Here is a 13,663-nt window from a genome sequence, read left to right as displayed (position 1 = left end):
CTATGTTAGAATCTGCTAGTGCTTCCTCAATTTGTTGTCAACAATGTTTTATATTTGCTTTGATATGGAAACTACAGACATGATGGTAGCTGCACTATTTATACAGTGATTATTTAAGCCACATTTTTCTGTTTTATTTCATACGCATCCAACAGCGAGCAACTCGCCAATTACATGATTATTTTATCATTTTGTTGTGCTTAAAAATGAAGCATCATCTGAAGCTTAGGGAGTGGAGTTGAACAACAACGTGAGCTACAACCCTGGAACTAAGTCAGGATTGAACGCCGGACCTTGGGATTGGAAGGCAAGCATGTTAACCACCAAGCTACAGCTCCACTACAAGACCTTTATGATGGCACAAAGTCTATTTCTGTACATTTAATCCACTGTAGTAGAGGAAACACCAGCAGTATATAAATACTTTGTTTATTTCGGTTTTTTTCAGTAGGGTAGCCCTTTTAGTATTAATATGTAAACTGCTCTTCCGAGGGGCCCTACGACACATTTAAACATAATTTTTTAACAACTTAAACTATTTGAGGTACATTGTTATGGACTGGGTGCTAAGTAATAGCAAATTATTCATGATTTTAAAACAATCGTCCCCTACACCATCTTATATATTAAGTACATAAATCCTGTGCATCTCCTCTTCCCCTTATTTTTAGCTATGGACATTTTTTCTGCAGATTCTGTATAGCTTTAGTCTGTCTTCTTTCCAATACTCTGGCTTACTTGTTTAATATTATCTTTTTCATCCTTTAACTTCTTTTGTTTTGGTTTGAACACCAAACCAATAATAATGAACAAAACACTAAATATGTGAGGGATAAAATAAACAGAACTCCAGAATCGTATCGTGTCTTTCCAAGATAATAATAGGAAACCCATCGCTAGATAATCAAGACCTCTGCTTCTAACGAACCAGTTGAGTTTACGGTAGATCCAGGAATTCCCTTCCGTACGGAATGCTTGGATCATAAGGTCTTCTGCTAAGAGCATGATGGGAATGGTGAGGAAACTCAGGAAGTAACCAGGATGAACACCATGCCAGATTGCACTCACAAACAGTGTAATGGAAGTTCTGCAAATATGAAAAGTTGAAATTAGCAACCTATGGGAAATTCCGCTGGTGAGTTTAATGAATGAAAATTTATGTTTGGTTTTCAGAATGCATTTTACATAGTAATACTTTATGTAATGCTCTGTCTACGCTATCAAACTAGCCTTACAAAAAAAGTGTGATGTGATATGATGTTGTCGTGTATACCAAATCAATCTCTTTATTCATCAAAACAATACAATACACATCAATAAAATAAATGACATTTGTCACATACAGTTTGATGGTGTAGACAGAGCTTAAGAATTTCCACACTTCAATTCCAAAATTATTATTATGCTTATATTGAACTTGACATTTTTTATCAATTTACAAACAAAACAAAAGATATTCTCACTAATTTTACTTCCTTTTTTTTAGAAATCGCATGGTGTACTGGAAACCTTCACATTACAGTACTATAATATTCAATGAATTTCTAAACAATGAACCAGTTACCGTAGCGGTTTGATTGGACATCGGACGTAAATGTAGTTCTTCAACCACCATTGTACCGTCATGTTCCAGTAGCGCATCGCATCACGCAGTGTTGACACCGTGTCGCACATGTAACCATCAATGTTGTGGATTGTTTCAAAGTTGTAATCTGTACTTAATATTTCACTAGAACAAAAATTAAAACAATTTTAATTTCATTCCTAATATTTTAAACAACTGTAATATTTTTAAACATTTAATTTACCCAGGCAATGTGTAACACCTTAAAACAAGGCAGAAAAACGTGAGATAAATTTTTTATTGGTACAGATAATTGAGTGCAACTAAAGAACACGGAAGCAATAGAGTATAAAACGCATTTGGGCACGCTCAAAATAAAGTATTTAGTTTAAATTCTTGAGGTAGACAAATGTGGAAATGTAAATTATATTGTTGATATATTGAGTAAGGAGCTTTACCTATCTTGAGGCAGTGGTTTAGTAGGTCCCTGAGCACATTTAGGATTTGTTTGAGTTGGGTAGGCACCTAACCCAGCAAATATACAAACAACTTCTGACAGAACCCACGCTGAAAACATTCGCAGTCTGAACACGATGAACACTGGAAACATAAACAAATATCTGAAATATACAACAAGCATTATTAGTCTAAATTGAAACTCTTAATCACCATACTCCAGACGAGTGTACTGGTTTCTTTTTTCAAAAAAGACAATTTTTAAGTCTGTTCGTTTAAAACACAAAAATTGATTCATTTTCATTAATTTTTCGTTAATTATAGTTTATATTTATTTATTTCAACAATATTTTACGAGGGTGGTCCATCCATCTCTTTCGGTAGTAACTGGTGCTACAATGGTGATGGAAATGATGTCATCACTGAGGCATTATACAAAATAACAATTATATTTAGTTTACAACATTGTAGTATTGTACTTCTTACCTGTACCAAAATGGGTTGTCATAGAATTCATCTTCCCTGATATAGTTGATGTAGAAATACTGAGACAGCAACAGATAAGCACCACCAAATGGAACGATGTACTTAAGACGGTTGAAAGCAGGCTTTAATGTTGGTATATCACATGTTTGCTTGATCATATCTCTGTATACTTTGTATTTATAATAAGGTCCTTAACACACAAACAAATAAATCATTAGTTTTTTTTTCCTTTATATAGAAAATTGGATGTTGGGGAGCTGGTTGGTTTCATAAATCTCTTTGTATTGAACAAACCTCCATCACATATTTAGAGAATTCTTTTATTTGTTGACATTACAGGTAGTACTGTTAAAGTTGGAAGGGGGAGGAAGCTGGAATGTTTTCAAAAATCTGTTTGTATATTGGGGAAAAAAACAATGCTAAATGTACAAAATCAGGAAAGTATAACATATTGCTACTGTAACTTCTTTTGTAAATCTTGTGTAAAACAATGCTACAATTATTATGAGAAACGGAAAAAAGAAAAGACACCCTCTACATTCTGGTAGTTCTGCATGATTTTGTTACATTATGCATACTCTAGGAGAGTGCGACATATAATTATTGCTACTGTCTTTAAAATGCACTTGCCTGTTAGAATACCAATGTAGCAATATGCATACATAAATACATCTATTATACCAGGTGCCTCATCAATCACTGCCATCAATGTTCTGTTGTCTATCTCCTCTGTTTTGGATTTTGCTATTTTTTCCTTTGCCTTCCATGAGTCCTGTATCTCAAATGCAAGTCCAACCATCTACCAACAAATAATAATTTTGTGTTTATATACGACAAGCATCTAGTTAATCTGATATTTGTATATAGTTTTAAAATGTCATTCATATATACTTTCTCTTGTTTTTTTTTATGTTTTCCCAATACAGAATAGTCAGACTGAGAATGTTTTAAAAATCATCACAATTCTCTTTTGTATGCACTTTTATTTGTAGGTATCATATTGGTGCAAATTTTACCTACCCTTAGAGTCAACAGCAGCTGAACAACATTTGAAAATGAAGTTGGAGGCGGCAATCCAAAATAATGTGTTGTACGGAAAAAAGTGAGATATCCGAACACAAACAGAAACGATAATGTTGGACAGGACCTAAGAAAAAAAATTATTAATATACTGTAGTTTGATAATGATTTGATAATGACAAACAACTCATAGGTCTAGTTTGATAATGATTTGATAATGACAAACAACTCATAGGTCTAGTTTGATTATTAATATTAATACCGGTACAGGTTTTCACACATACCTTTTACTTGAAAATTTGATAATTAATGAACTAACAAAAGTAGTTATTAGTGAATGAATAATATTTTGTCCACAAACAATAGCAACCATGCTTATCCCTGCACCAAAACATATCCATCTTTTTTGGTTAGGGATTTTAATCTGTTGCACCACGTAGCCTAGAGGCATGGAGATAATTAACATCAGTAAGTATATAAATTCATCTTGGCTCATGATTGAAAACTATTTGAAATAAAATAGAATTATAAACATCAAAACAAAAGAGAGTCACTTCCTTTTATACACACAATTTTTCACAAAGCTAAAATGTCAACAAAAACGTCTGTCGCCCTCTCTAGGCTTAGAATGTAATTGTCAGATATGTTTAGGTAGCCGATTTGGAACGCTCATCGTTTTCGAAAATTTCCTTTATTGTTTCTGATTATATATGGAACGTGAAAGACTACTTTATTTTCGCTACGATGCGAGGCTTGTTTGAATACACTTAGCACTTTCTAATTTTACAGAGGCGATTCAATTAATTGTTTTGAATCATTATTTTAGGAGGAATTTGCATTCATTTGTAATTACTAAAATTATTTCCGAAATGCTGGTTAACGCATTGCAAATAAAACGTTTCTCGCGTTCCATACAAGCAAAAAAGAATAACATTCGCATGTGACAAAACGGCTCCACGGCGCCGCCGCTTACTACACACACAGCAGAGCTGAGTTTAGTCGGGCAAAAAGTAATTAATTTAGTCGCTAGGCCCAGGCTTAACCTAGATGTAGTTGTTTTAATTTAGTCTATTATTCAGCTAGCCTTATTATTAATATCATTAGTAAACAAATTAAACTTTATTAGCATGTAATTTACCTTCAATCCAATGGACGGCGGTCATCCAACCTGTCCTGACTGACCTGGCCTTCATGTCAGTGAGTGCTTTTTTGGCCACCTTTACCTCCGCCCCAATTTTTATAGGGCCTAGACACAGTGTAGCTAGCTAGTGCGCTTTCGCACCTAGCCTAGGTAATCCTATCATTGGGCTCAACACTGAATAGTGTTAATGCAACCTAACCATAAAGATAATTGAATTGAAGTATACAGTACCACCGTACATTAATTATTATAATTATACACCGCTTGTTGATATAAAGTTTGTGGTACACCACTTATAGGCCTATCTATATCATTAGTTCTGCAAAGAAATGTTGAGAAACTCAACAGTTCTTTTCAGAACTAATATACAAGGTGTACCGCAACATTTGATTTCGCCATGCAAACCTTCAAACAATATATATACCGCTTCTCAAAATTAAAAAAAAATTCTTTTATTTGTTATGTTACTGTAGGTATTCGAATTTCATTGAAGGCTAGAAAAGATGTCCATCATACACTACTTATTTTATTTAATGAAATGTTTCTTTTGTCTTCAAGAATGGATCTCTCCTGTGTTTGCTGGATGTTGTTCCTTTGTGCCATATCTGTGGTCAAGGCAGGTGACACCTTCATTGCCGCTGTTGTCGAGCCAGTTACCTCTGAGGTGCTGTCCTCTATAAACAAGGAATCAGCTTTGAAAGTTATAAACAAAAATCTCAATCATTTTGAAGAACTGATTCAAACAGCATCACAACAGGTATGTTCCCCAGTTTCATCTTAAGTCTGCTTATTGAAAATGGAATGAGGATCATAGATTGGATTGGAAATACCAGAATTAAAATAGAAAAAACATATTTTCTATCACTGATATTTTTTCTATTTCACTTTTATCATTTCAGAAAGCAAGAATTATTGTCTTCCCAGAATATGGAATCACCGGGTTTGGTCAGACACGAAATACAGCTCCGTATTTTGGAGAAAAGGTTCCAAATCCATACATGTCTAGCGTTATACCGTGTACTAATGTGCAGTTTAATAATACCACCATACTTAAGAAGTTAAGCTGCTTAGCGATTAAAAATAATATAATAATCGTGGCAAATGTGATTTCCGTTGAACCTTGTCAAGTAGATGCCCCATGCCCACCAGATGGACAATTCATTTACAATACCGATGTTGCATTTGCAAGTAATGGGCAGTTAGTTGCTCGATATCACAAGATGAAAGTTTACGCCGATGAAAAAGAGATATTTGATTCTGGTTTCGGTTTAGATAACTACGGTGTCTTTAAGACTGATTTTGGAACAATTGGGCTTTTCACATGTTTTGACATCCTTTTCCCCTACCCAGCTATAGATTTAGTGTATGGCGTTGGAGTAGACATAATGGCATTTCCAACAGCTTGGATGAATGAGTTGCCATTGCTTAGTGCGGTTGAGTACCAAGAAGCGTGGGCCATACATTATAATACTACACTACTAGCATCCAATCAACATTTACCAATTGTCAAAATGACGGGTAGCGGAATATATAATGGGCAGATCGGTGCTTTGACGTATCACTACGACATGGTAACGTACAGGTCTAAATTGTTAATTGTTGATGTTCCGAATCATAGAAGTACCAATATCGTTCCAGAAGTTCGAAATAAGATTATTTCCGAGCTGAAAGCCATGGATAAGCATTCCTTAGAAAGAGTTTCACCAGTGTTGAGAGCTCTTCTGGATGAGGATAACCAACAACAGCAGGAGGATAACCAACAACAGCAGAAGTATATGAATGGAGATCACAATAAGTTTCTGCAAAATGATGGAACTAAGAATAATCAAAAGACAACCCATCAAGACAATACCACTTTCCAAGGCATTTTGAATGATGATATGTACACATTCCAACCTCTTACTGGGGCTTCTGGTCAGATATCAATCTGTAACGGCACCATCTGCTGCCATCTGGACTTTACGCGCAGAGAAAAGAGTAGCTACGAACTGTACGCTCTTGGCGCTTTTGACGGATTACACACCCACAACGGTCAGTACTACCTCCAAACATGCAGCTTAGTCAGATGTCAGGTGAATGAAGGAACCAAATGCGGTGGTGAGATTGAAACAGCAACTGAAATATTCCAGAATATCAGTCTTGGAATAACTGGTTATAATTCTAAAGTTCACCTCTTTCCGGAAATTGTAACTAACAAAGTAAATTTGGCAGTGATCGGTAAGGAATGGATATCTGAGTTTCCATATGACCATATAAGGACTGTGGAAAACGGTATTGAGAATCCACTATTAGCTGCTAATATATATGGCCGTTGGTATGAAAAGGATAGTATATAAGTAATTATGATGGAAGCGTCAACAAAATAGGAACAATATGAATAAATGAGGCAATAATATATATGTTGATTTTCGCAAAATAATAGTTACGTATAATTGTTTTTTAAACTAAAGGTGATTTTTTTTTAATGCAATTTGACTGTTTTAAACAAAGAAATTCAGATACAGCAAATAAAGCTATTTTTAAATTTTATATATAAGATTATCAGATGAATGAATAAATAATGGTTATTTAACTTATTGTGAATGTTTTTATGTCCGTAACAAGTTACTGATCACAGCTGGACGCAACCGATAGAAAGTATATGCAGTCAGAGATTGACATGAATGATATGAACTCTTTTTGCAGATACCAAAAAAAAAATAAAATGGATTTTGTATTAAAATTTGCATTTTAAATTAGTTCTTTCAAACTAAACTACTTAAGAGCCATTGTCTGTAAAAATCAAAGATTTGGTGGCAGATGTAAAAAAATGGATTTCTCTCAAATTTTTACCATGAATAGACATTTCAATAAAAAGCATATCTACAACATTCATTTTAATTTTTAGCCTCCGTTGCCATGACAACGGTCAATTATCCAAATTTTGATGTTTTTGCCATTTTTCACAGATTTTCTATAGTGAAAAAGTACAAACTTGTATACTTATTTTAACCAAAAATACTTACAGTATACAGTTTTAGTTTATAGCAGTGTAATCAACATGTATTGAGTTCCATTTAATGTAGAAAAAAAATAAATTACAAAATGGAGTTTGGTTGATACCATTATTTTAAAAAGGGGTGTTTTTAAAAAATATTTTTTTTATAAAAGTATGCCTCATAAACGTACCTATAACTTCCAAAGTGGTGTTTTTAAATCAATGAGGTTTTTTAATGTGATAGTCAATAGGTTTGTCAACAATAATCACGAAAAAAACACTGGGGTAAATTTCGTACATAGGTTTTGTGTTGCCAGGAAAATACGAAAAATACAAAAAATATAACAAAATATCAACAAACAAAACACATGAAACACAATTTAAATTATGGCTAATCCAATAATAAAATGTATATGTGGCTTGTCATAATGCTACTAGAGTCATACGAATAGTTTAGATAAAATAGTAGAATGTGTTGCCAGGTTTATTTCAATTAATTGCCAGAAAAACAGTATTTTGCATTGAAATATTTAGTTGATGGAAAATAATGTTAAACTTGGAAATAATTGCGTCAATGGTTTTTATAAATTTTTAAATCTATTTTGTGTAAAGAGATACAGAAAGACCTCCCAAAAAATCTGACCTTGTAAATAGGTCATTTGAGGTCAAAAGGGGTCAGAATGCAAAACAGGACAGGTCCCCACTTTACTACAACTATTAATGTTCGGATCAAAATTTACAAGATAGTTCATAACAATTCTCAACAATTTTCATATTTTACCTATAGTGTTACCTTAGCAACTAATGTGTAACTAAGGAAAGTAATTTTTTAAAAAAACGTAAACAATGACGTTTTTATAAATACAAAGAATTGATTGCATTTGTAATTTTTCTCAATTTTACTTCTAGGCCTACTGCATTCCATTAATGACAAACTTGACCTTGTAAATTCATTCATTTTGAGGTTAACATTTTACCATAGTAACTGTTTCTATGCGAAAATTTCAAAAAAATAATGGGTTTTTCATAAATACAAAACATTTTTTCTACATAGTTTTACATTTCTACTTTTTGCCAAATTTACTTTAAATACTGAATCCTAATAATCTCAGAAAGAAAGTCTTGACGAATCTGAATAAAGGTAAAAAAATGACCGTTAGTGTTATCTTAAACTTGTAACTAATGATATTTAAAAAAAAAAATTAAATATGGAGTTTTCATGAAAAAAATGACATTAATATTTTACCTATAATGTATTGTAGCAACTGTTTCTATACGTAACTAAGTACAATATTTTTAATATGGGGTTTCATGACTACAAACAATTGATTACATAGCTTTACTACTTTTTCCAAAATTTACTTATCTACTGAATCCCAGAAATGTCTGACCTTGTGAAAGGGTCATTTGTTGGGTCAGTTATGTCAAAATGTATTATTTATGTTATCTTAGAACCTGTTTCTATGCATAACTAAGGATAATTGTTTTTTTAAATACAGTTGAACCTCCCGTAAGTGGCCACCCTCGGGACCTGGAAAAGTGGCCGCTTATAATTGTAGGCCTATTATTATTTATAATCAGGTGGTTTAGTATTTTTTAGCATTTTCAGACAATTTTAAAAACTTTTATCATATGAAAAATGGTCGGTCAAAATCTGTGTAGTTTTCTCATCTCTTCACAGTAATGTTTTTAAAACCTCTTCAAAATAAAGCTAATATATAAAGAAATACAATAAACATGCACCTCTAATTCATAGGTCCATGCAATAAGTATCACATTTTTCGATTGGCCGCTTACAAAAAATCTCATTTTTTGTATAAAAAGGTGCCCGCAGCTGCTTACGGTAAGCACCAAATGCACTAATTAGATAGGAAGAACAAGCAGACTTTTCAAAGTGCGTCCGTTAAGGGAGGTGGCCGCTGTAAATAAAATATGGGGTTTTCATGAATAAAAATAATCACAGAAGAAAGTGCTTACGAATATGACCTTGTGAAACGGTAATTTGAAAATACAAATAAGGCATGCCTGCTAATAATCTACAAATTTAAATTTGTATAAGATAAATATGCAAAATCTAAAGAATATCTCAATTTTAGTTACCATAGTAACTGTTGCTATGCATAACTAAGGAAATTAAATAATTATCAGATAATTATTAATTAATAATTAATACTGAATCCAACCATCACAGTAAAAAAATATAGAATTTAAAAACAATATTTAATAATAATGTGTGATATTTTACATGCTGACCTTAAATGAAATGAAATTTCAAATCAGGGCTTCAATATTTGTTATGTAGCATTAACATACCTGAGTATATTATTGACTTTTGATTGGTTCTATTTTGGGGAGGGGAAAGTGGTGGATCCAGGACTTTTAAATAGTTAGGGGTTGAAGGCGAGGGTCTAAAAACTTAACTGTATGTCCTATCTTTGCATTGCAATTTTTAACTTGGGGTGGGTGGGGGCTTGGAGAAAGGGGGAGGGGGTGGGATGGAGGAGTTTGAATCCGTCTATTCATTGGGGCGATAGTAGCGGCAGTGTGGGTGGTGCTTGAATGCATGCATTTGACACTCTATAGTGGATGATCGACCAAAGTGTTGCAGTTTATATTTTTGTGGTTATAGTCGGGGTGGGGGTGGGGGGGGGAGGGGTGGTAGTTGAAAGTGGTGGTGGATGGGCATGTGGGATCTGCTTAGGTTAGCAAATAAAAGAAGTAAACAAATAAAAGAGGAGCTTCAAAATAAGAGAGGAGTAATCTGACGATTTATGATCTGATAATTTATTCAAATTTCCAGAGGATATAACCTATAAAATGACATTAAAACTGGGAATTACAGAATCTATAATTAAACAATTTTTTTTTTCTCACAACACAACTAGAACTATATAAAACATTAAGAATTTTTCTGACCAATGAGTTTCAAATCAAATAATCAAAGAAAATAAAATGTTTTTACTAATATACCATGTTTTTTTTTTTATAAAAATGCCTATGTTTCTCGCAACACTGCTTGTAGATTTTAAATTTACCCCAGTATTTTATTTTAGAAATCAATTATTAAACATTAGAACTACCTATTTGTAATAAATCAGCTAAAACAATACACCACTTTGGGCGTTATGGTGAAGTAAAGTTTAGTTGCATTGAACAATTTAAACAAAGTGAAAAACACCCCTTTTTAAATAAATGGTATCTCCCAAAGTATGAAATAAAAAAAAATATAAAAATTTGAAACAGGTACACAATGCATTGTTATTATGCATACACTAATTATTTTTTATAATTAAAGGAAAAAAACAAAAATATCGTTCATCAAAGTAGTACCAATATCCATTTCTAAAAACCTTAAAAAAGGACAAAATTTGTCAAAAACACAAATTTGGCCGTTGCCATGGAAATATACGTGTGAAATAAAAAATACTTCATATTTGATTTCTCTCAACACATATATAGCCGGCCATGTGCAAAATTTGAAAGAAATCCATTTTTTTGAGTCTGCCACTCTTTTTGATATTTCTTTGATTCTTACAGACAATGGCTCTTAATTATTGTTTTTGGTGTTATGTTGACAGACAACTGTTGCTGTTTCCATGGAGTAAGAATAATTATTCTTATTCTTTACTCCATGCTGTTTCCCATGCCTTTATATCTTAGTTGTATTTAGCAGAAAGGTGAATATTTTTTTTTAAACTCGGCAATCTCATAATTTTGGTCTGATGATTTGTGTAATTATTTTGTTAATGTCATCATTCAAATGTACATTTTGTCACCTGAAGTCAGAGTGCCATATTGAATTGCCCTTTAGACCTCGTTTGATACCGCCCTGATAGATGGTTATCATCCAATCTAATGTTCAGACCAATAATACCAAAGAACTTATAACACAAGAATCTCCTGTTCGTCCGAAGCGCGTAACAATTTCGAAAGGCATTGTGGGATAGAATAGAGCTATGGGTGGCGCCATTGTGAGCCATGGAGTAGGGCGCCCGCATCAAATTAGAAAGTCAAAATCATAGAGGGGATCTGCTAATACTCTAAGGGGGTAGAGTAATTGACTTCCTAGTTTGGAGGGGGCGCTGCTCCATGCTGTGAAATGGTGTCGCCCAGTTTGACCTTTTAACCCTGTACTTCCGATACTGTGTTTTGAATGCAAATTGAAGAACAGGAGATTCTTGTGTTTGATAATACTCTCGGATTTGGGTTATTCCATTAGTAAATAGGTACACTATTGGTTTTCTAAAATAAAAATATGCACTTAATAGTAAATTTAAATCCAATTTCAATTATAGTACGGGATATTTTATACATTTAATCTATATATATATAAATAAAATGTATAATAATTAAATATTTCGAAGATTATTAACTCAGAACCGTAAATTATTGTGGATTATTCCATTTTTTATCAACCAACAACGAGGGAATTTCCAGTTTCCGGAGAACATGGAAAAACCGACAGAAATACCAATCTTTTCATTCTAAAATTTGTTGAATTCGAAGGAAGACCAACATATTTTTTATCGTACTAGCAGTTAAAATAAGCTTTTATTCGATCTTGTAGGTTGTTATATTTTGCAGAGTATACTTAGGCGGCGTTTTAGAGAGTTTTTAAATTTCAGAACACTCCCTGCCTGGCCGGCTTGGCCTCCCGTCTGTGTCTGTGACAGTTGAGGAAGCTGAGGTAAGGATCTGGAGGCTGTGAAATCGTTGTGTTGTTGATGAGGAGACTGAGGACTGCCCTGTGACGTTTACAACTCGGGCAACCCCACAGGTAGGTTGCCGAATAGTTATTAATGATTTATTGAGTTGTTGTGTATGCATATTTAGTCACTACACTGTAGTGTATGTTATGTTAGCTTATTTTGTGCATAATCAGCGAGGAATGTTCAATCAACTCACTGCATGCCACGTTTAGCCAAAATGTTAGGCTAGGTAGGTGTAATCAGACACCTTACCTTTTCACGTGTTCTTTATTACCTGAATGAAGGTCACTAGCCTTAAAATGGACCTGAAATGGACTTTCGATTTTTTTCATTTTAGAATGATGTTTTGGGGGCTATTAGGTGTTGTTAGAATGTATATTGTTACAAAATATAAATTGGCCCTTTTGGGGAAAGCCCCATTTGAAAATCAAAAAAATTCGCGGGTGACGTCACTTTGCGAATATATTCCTATCCCTCCAATGGACAATTTGCAGTTTTTTGGCTATAACTCTTGAAATCTATGGAGTATTTTCTAAAAAAGGCTTGTGCATTTGCAGAAACGTATTTAGAATTTTTTTAGATAAAATTATTACCGTATAAACGGTTATTCATCGAGTAAATGACGATTTAAAATCTTAAAATCAACGGTTTTTTTCTGGCAATACCGAAGTTGGCCTGGCAACGTTGTCCGGGATACAGCTCCGTGCGCATTGATGCGTATCCATATTTTCCGTTCGTGTATTTTGTATATCGTTCGCAGGGCCGTAGCCAGGATCTGTCAAGGCGGGGTTCGGACACTAAATATTTGGGTCAACCCCCCCCCCCCCCCCCCCCCAGCCTGATGCGAAGCGAATTTTGTTAAATGACACCCCTAGATGGCCGGAAAAGACACTCTCGTGCAGCATGCTATATAACCAATGAGCAAAAAGATCGTACTTTTTTCCTCCTCCTCAAACACGTCGATAATTTAAATGACGATAACTATTTGTTGCCGTATGTTAGATGCGCTTGCTCTGTGCGGAACCGCCGATTGTTTGATCATTTACTCCGTATTTTGTTTTGCGTTCAAGTTCAATGCGAACGTATATCTAGGAGCAGCCCCGAAAAAAGCACACTGGGTGAAGGCAAATGCTATTTGCTAGCTCTATCTATAATATTTATTTACAGCAATTTGTTGAGGAATATAAATATGTAAATAGGTGATATTGATACATTTTAGTACGTATCGGCTGGTGGTCTAGAAAAAAATAATCGGATGCCATAATGTGAACTACAGTACTTGATACCATAGATATTATAGTGTAAAATAT

At 33.7% G+C, this 13,663-nt stretch overlaps 2 protein-coding genes across 3 annotated transcripts; one reads left to right on the top strand and one right to left on the bottom strand.

The window, feature by feature from the left end:
- Positions 1-98: 98 nt before the first annotated feature.
- On the bottom strand, positions 99-4,104 carry LOC140051936 (lysophospholipid acyltransferase 7-like). The gene is made up of 7 exons (XM_072097292.1): positions 3,811-4,104; positions 3,527-3,653; positions 3,137-3,305; positions 2,507-2,696; positions 2,023-2,184; positions 1,565-1,729; positions 99-1,087 (listed from the first exon to the last, which is right to left on the bottom strand). Exons 1-7 carry the CDS (start codon positions 4,020-4,022, stop codon positions 706-708), a joined length of 1,407 nt encoding a protein of 468 aa, XP_071953393.1. The 5' UTR covers positions 4,023-4,104; the 3' UTR covers positions 99-705.
- Positions 4,105-4,500: 396 nt separating this feature from the next.
- On the top strand, positions 4,501-7,122 carry LOC140045360 (pantetheinase-like). 2 transcript variants are annotated; one of them, XM_072090221.1, is made up of 3 exons: positions 4,501-4,536; positions 5,226-5,424; positions 5,567-7,122. In XM_072090221.1, exons 2-3 carry the CDS (start codon positions 5,227-5,229, stop codon positions 7,001-7,003), a joined length of 1,635 nt encoding a protein of 544 aa, XP_071946322.1. In that variant the 5' UTR covers positions 4,501-4,536; position 5,226; the 3' UTR covers positions 7,004-7,122. The 2 variants fall into 2 exon arrangements, with proteins under 2 accessions (XP_071946322.1, XP_071946330.1); XM_072090229.1 differs by lacking the exon at positions 4,501-4,536 and adding an exon at positions 4,557-4,723.
- Positions 7,123-13,663: the final 6,541 nt, after the last annotated feature.

Source organism: Antedon mediterranea, chromosome 1, assembly GCF_964355755.1.
Source record: "Antedon mediterranea chromosome 1, ecAntMedi1.1, whole genome shotgun sequence".
NCBI classification, from domain to species: Eukaryota; Metazoa; Echinodermata; class Crinoidea; order Comatulida; family Antedonidae; genus Antedon; species Antedon mediterranea.
The sequence above is the reverse complement of the archived record's forward strand: the minus strand, read 5'-3'. Positions and strand labels throughout refer to the sequence as shown.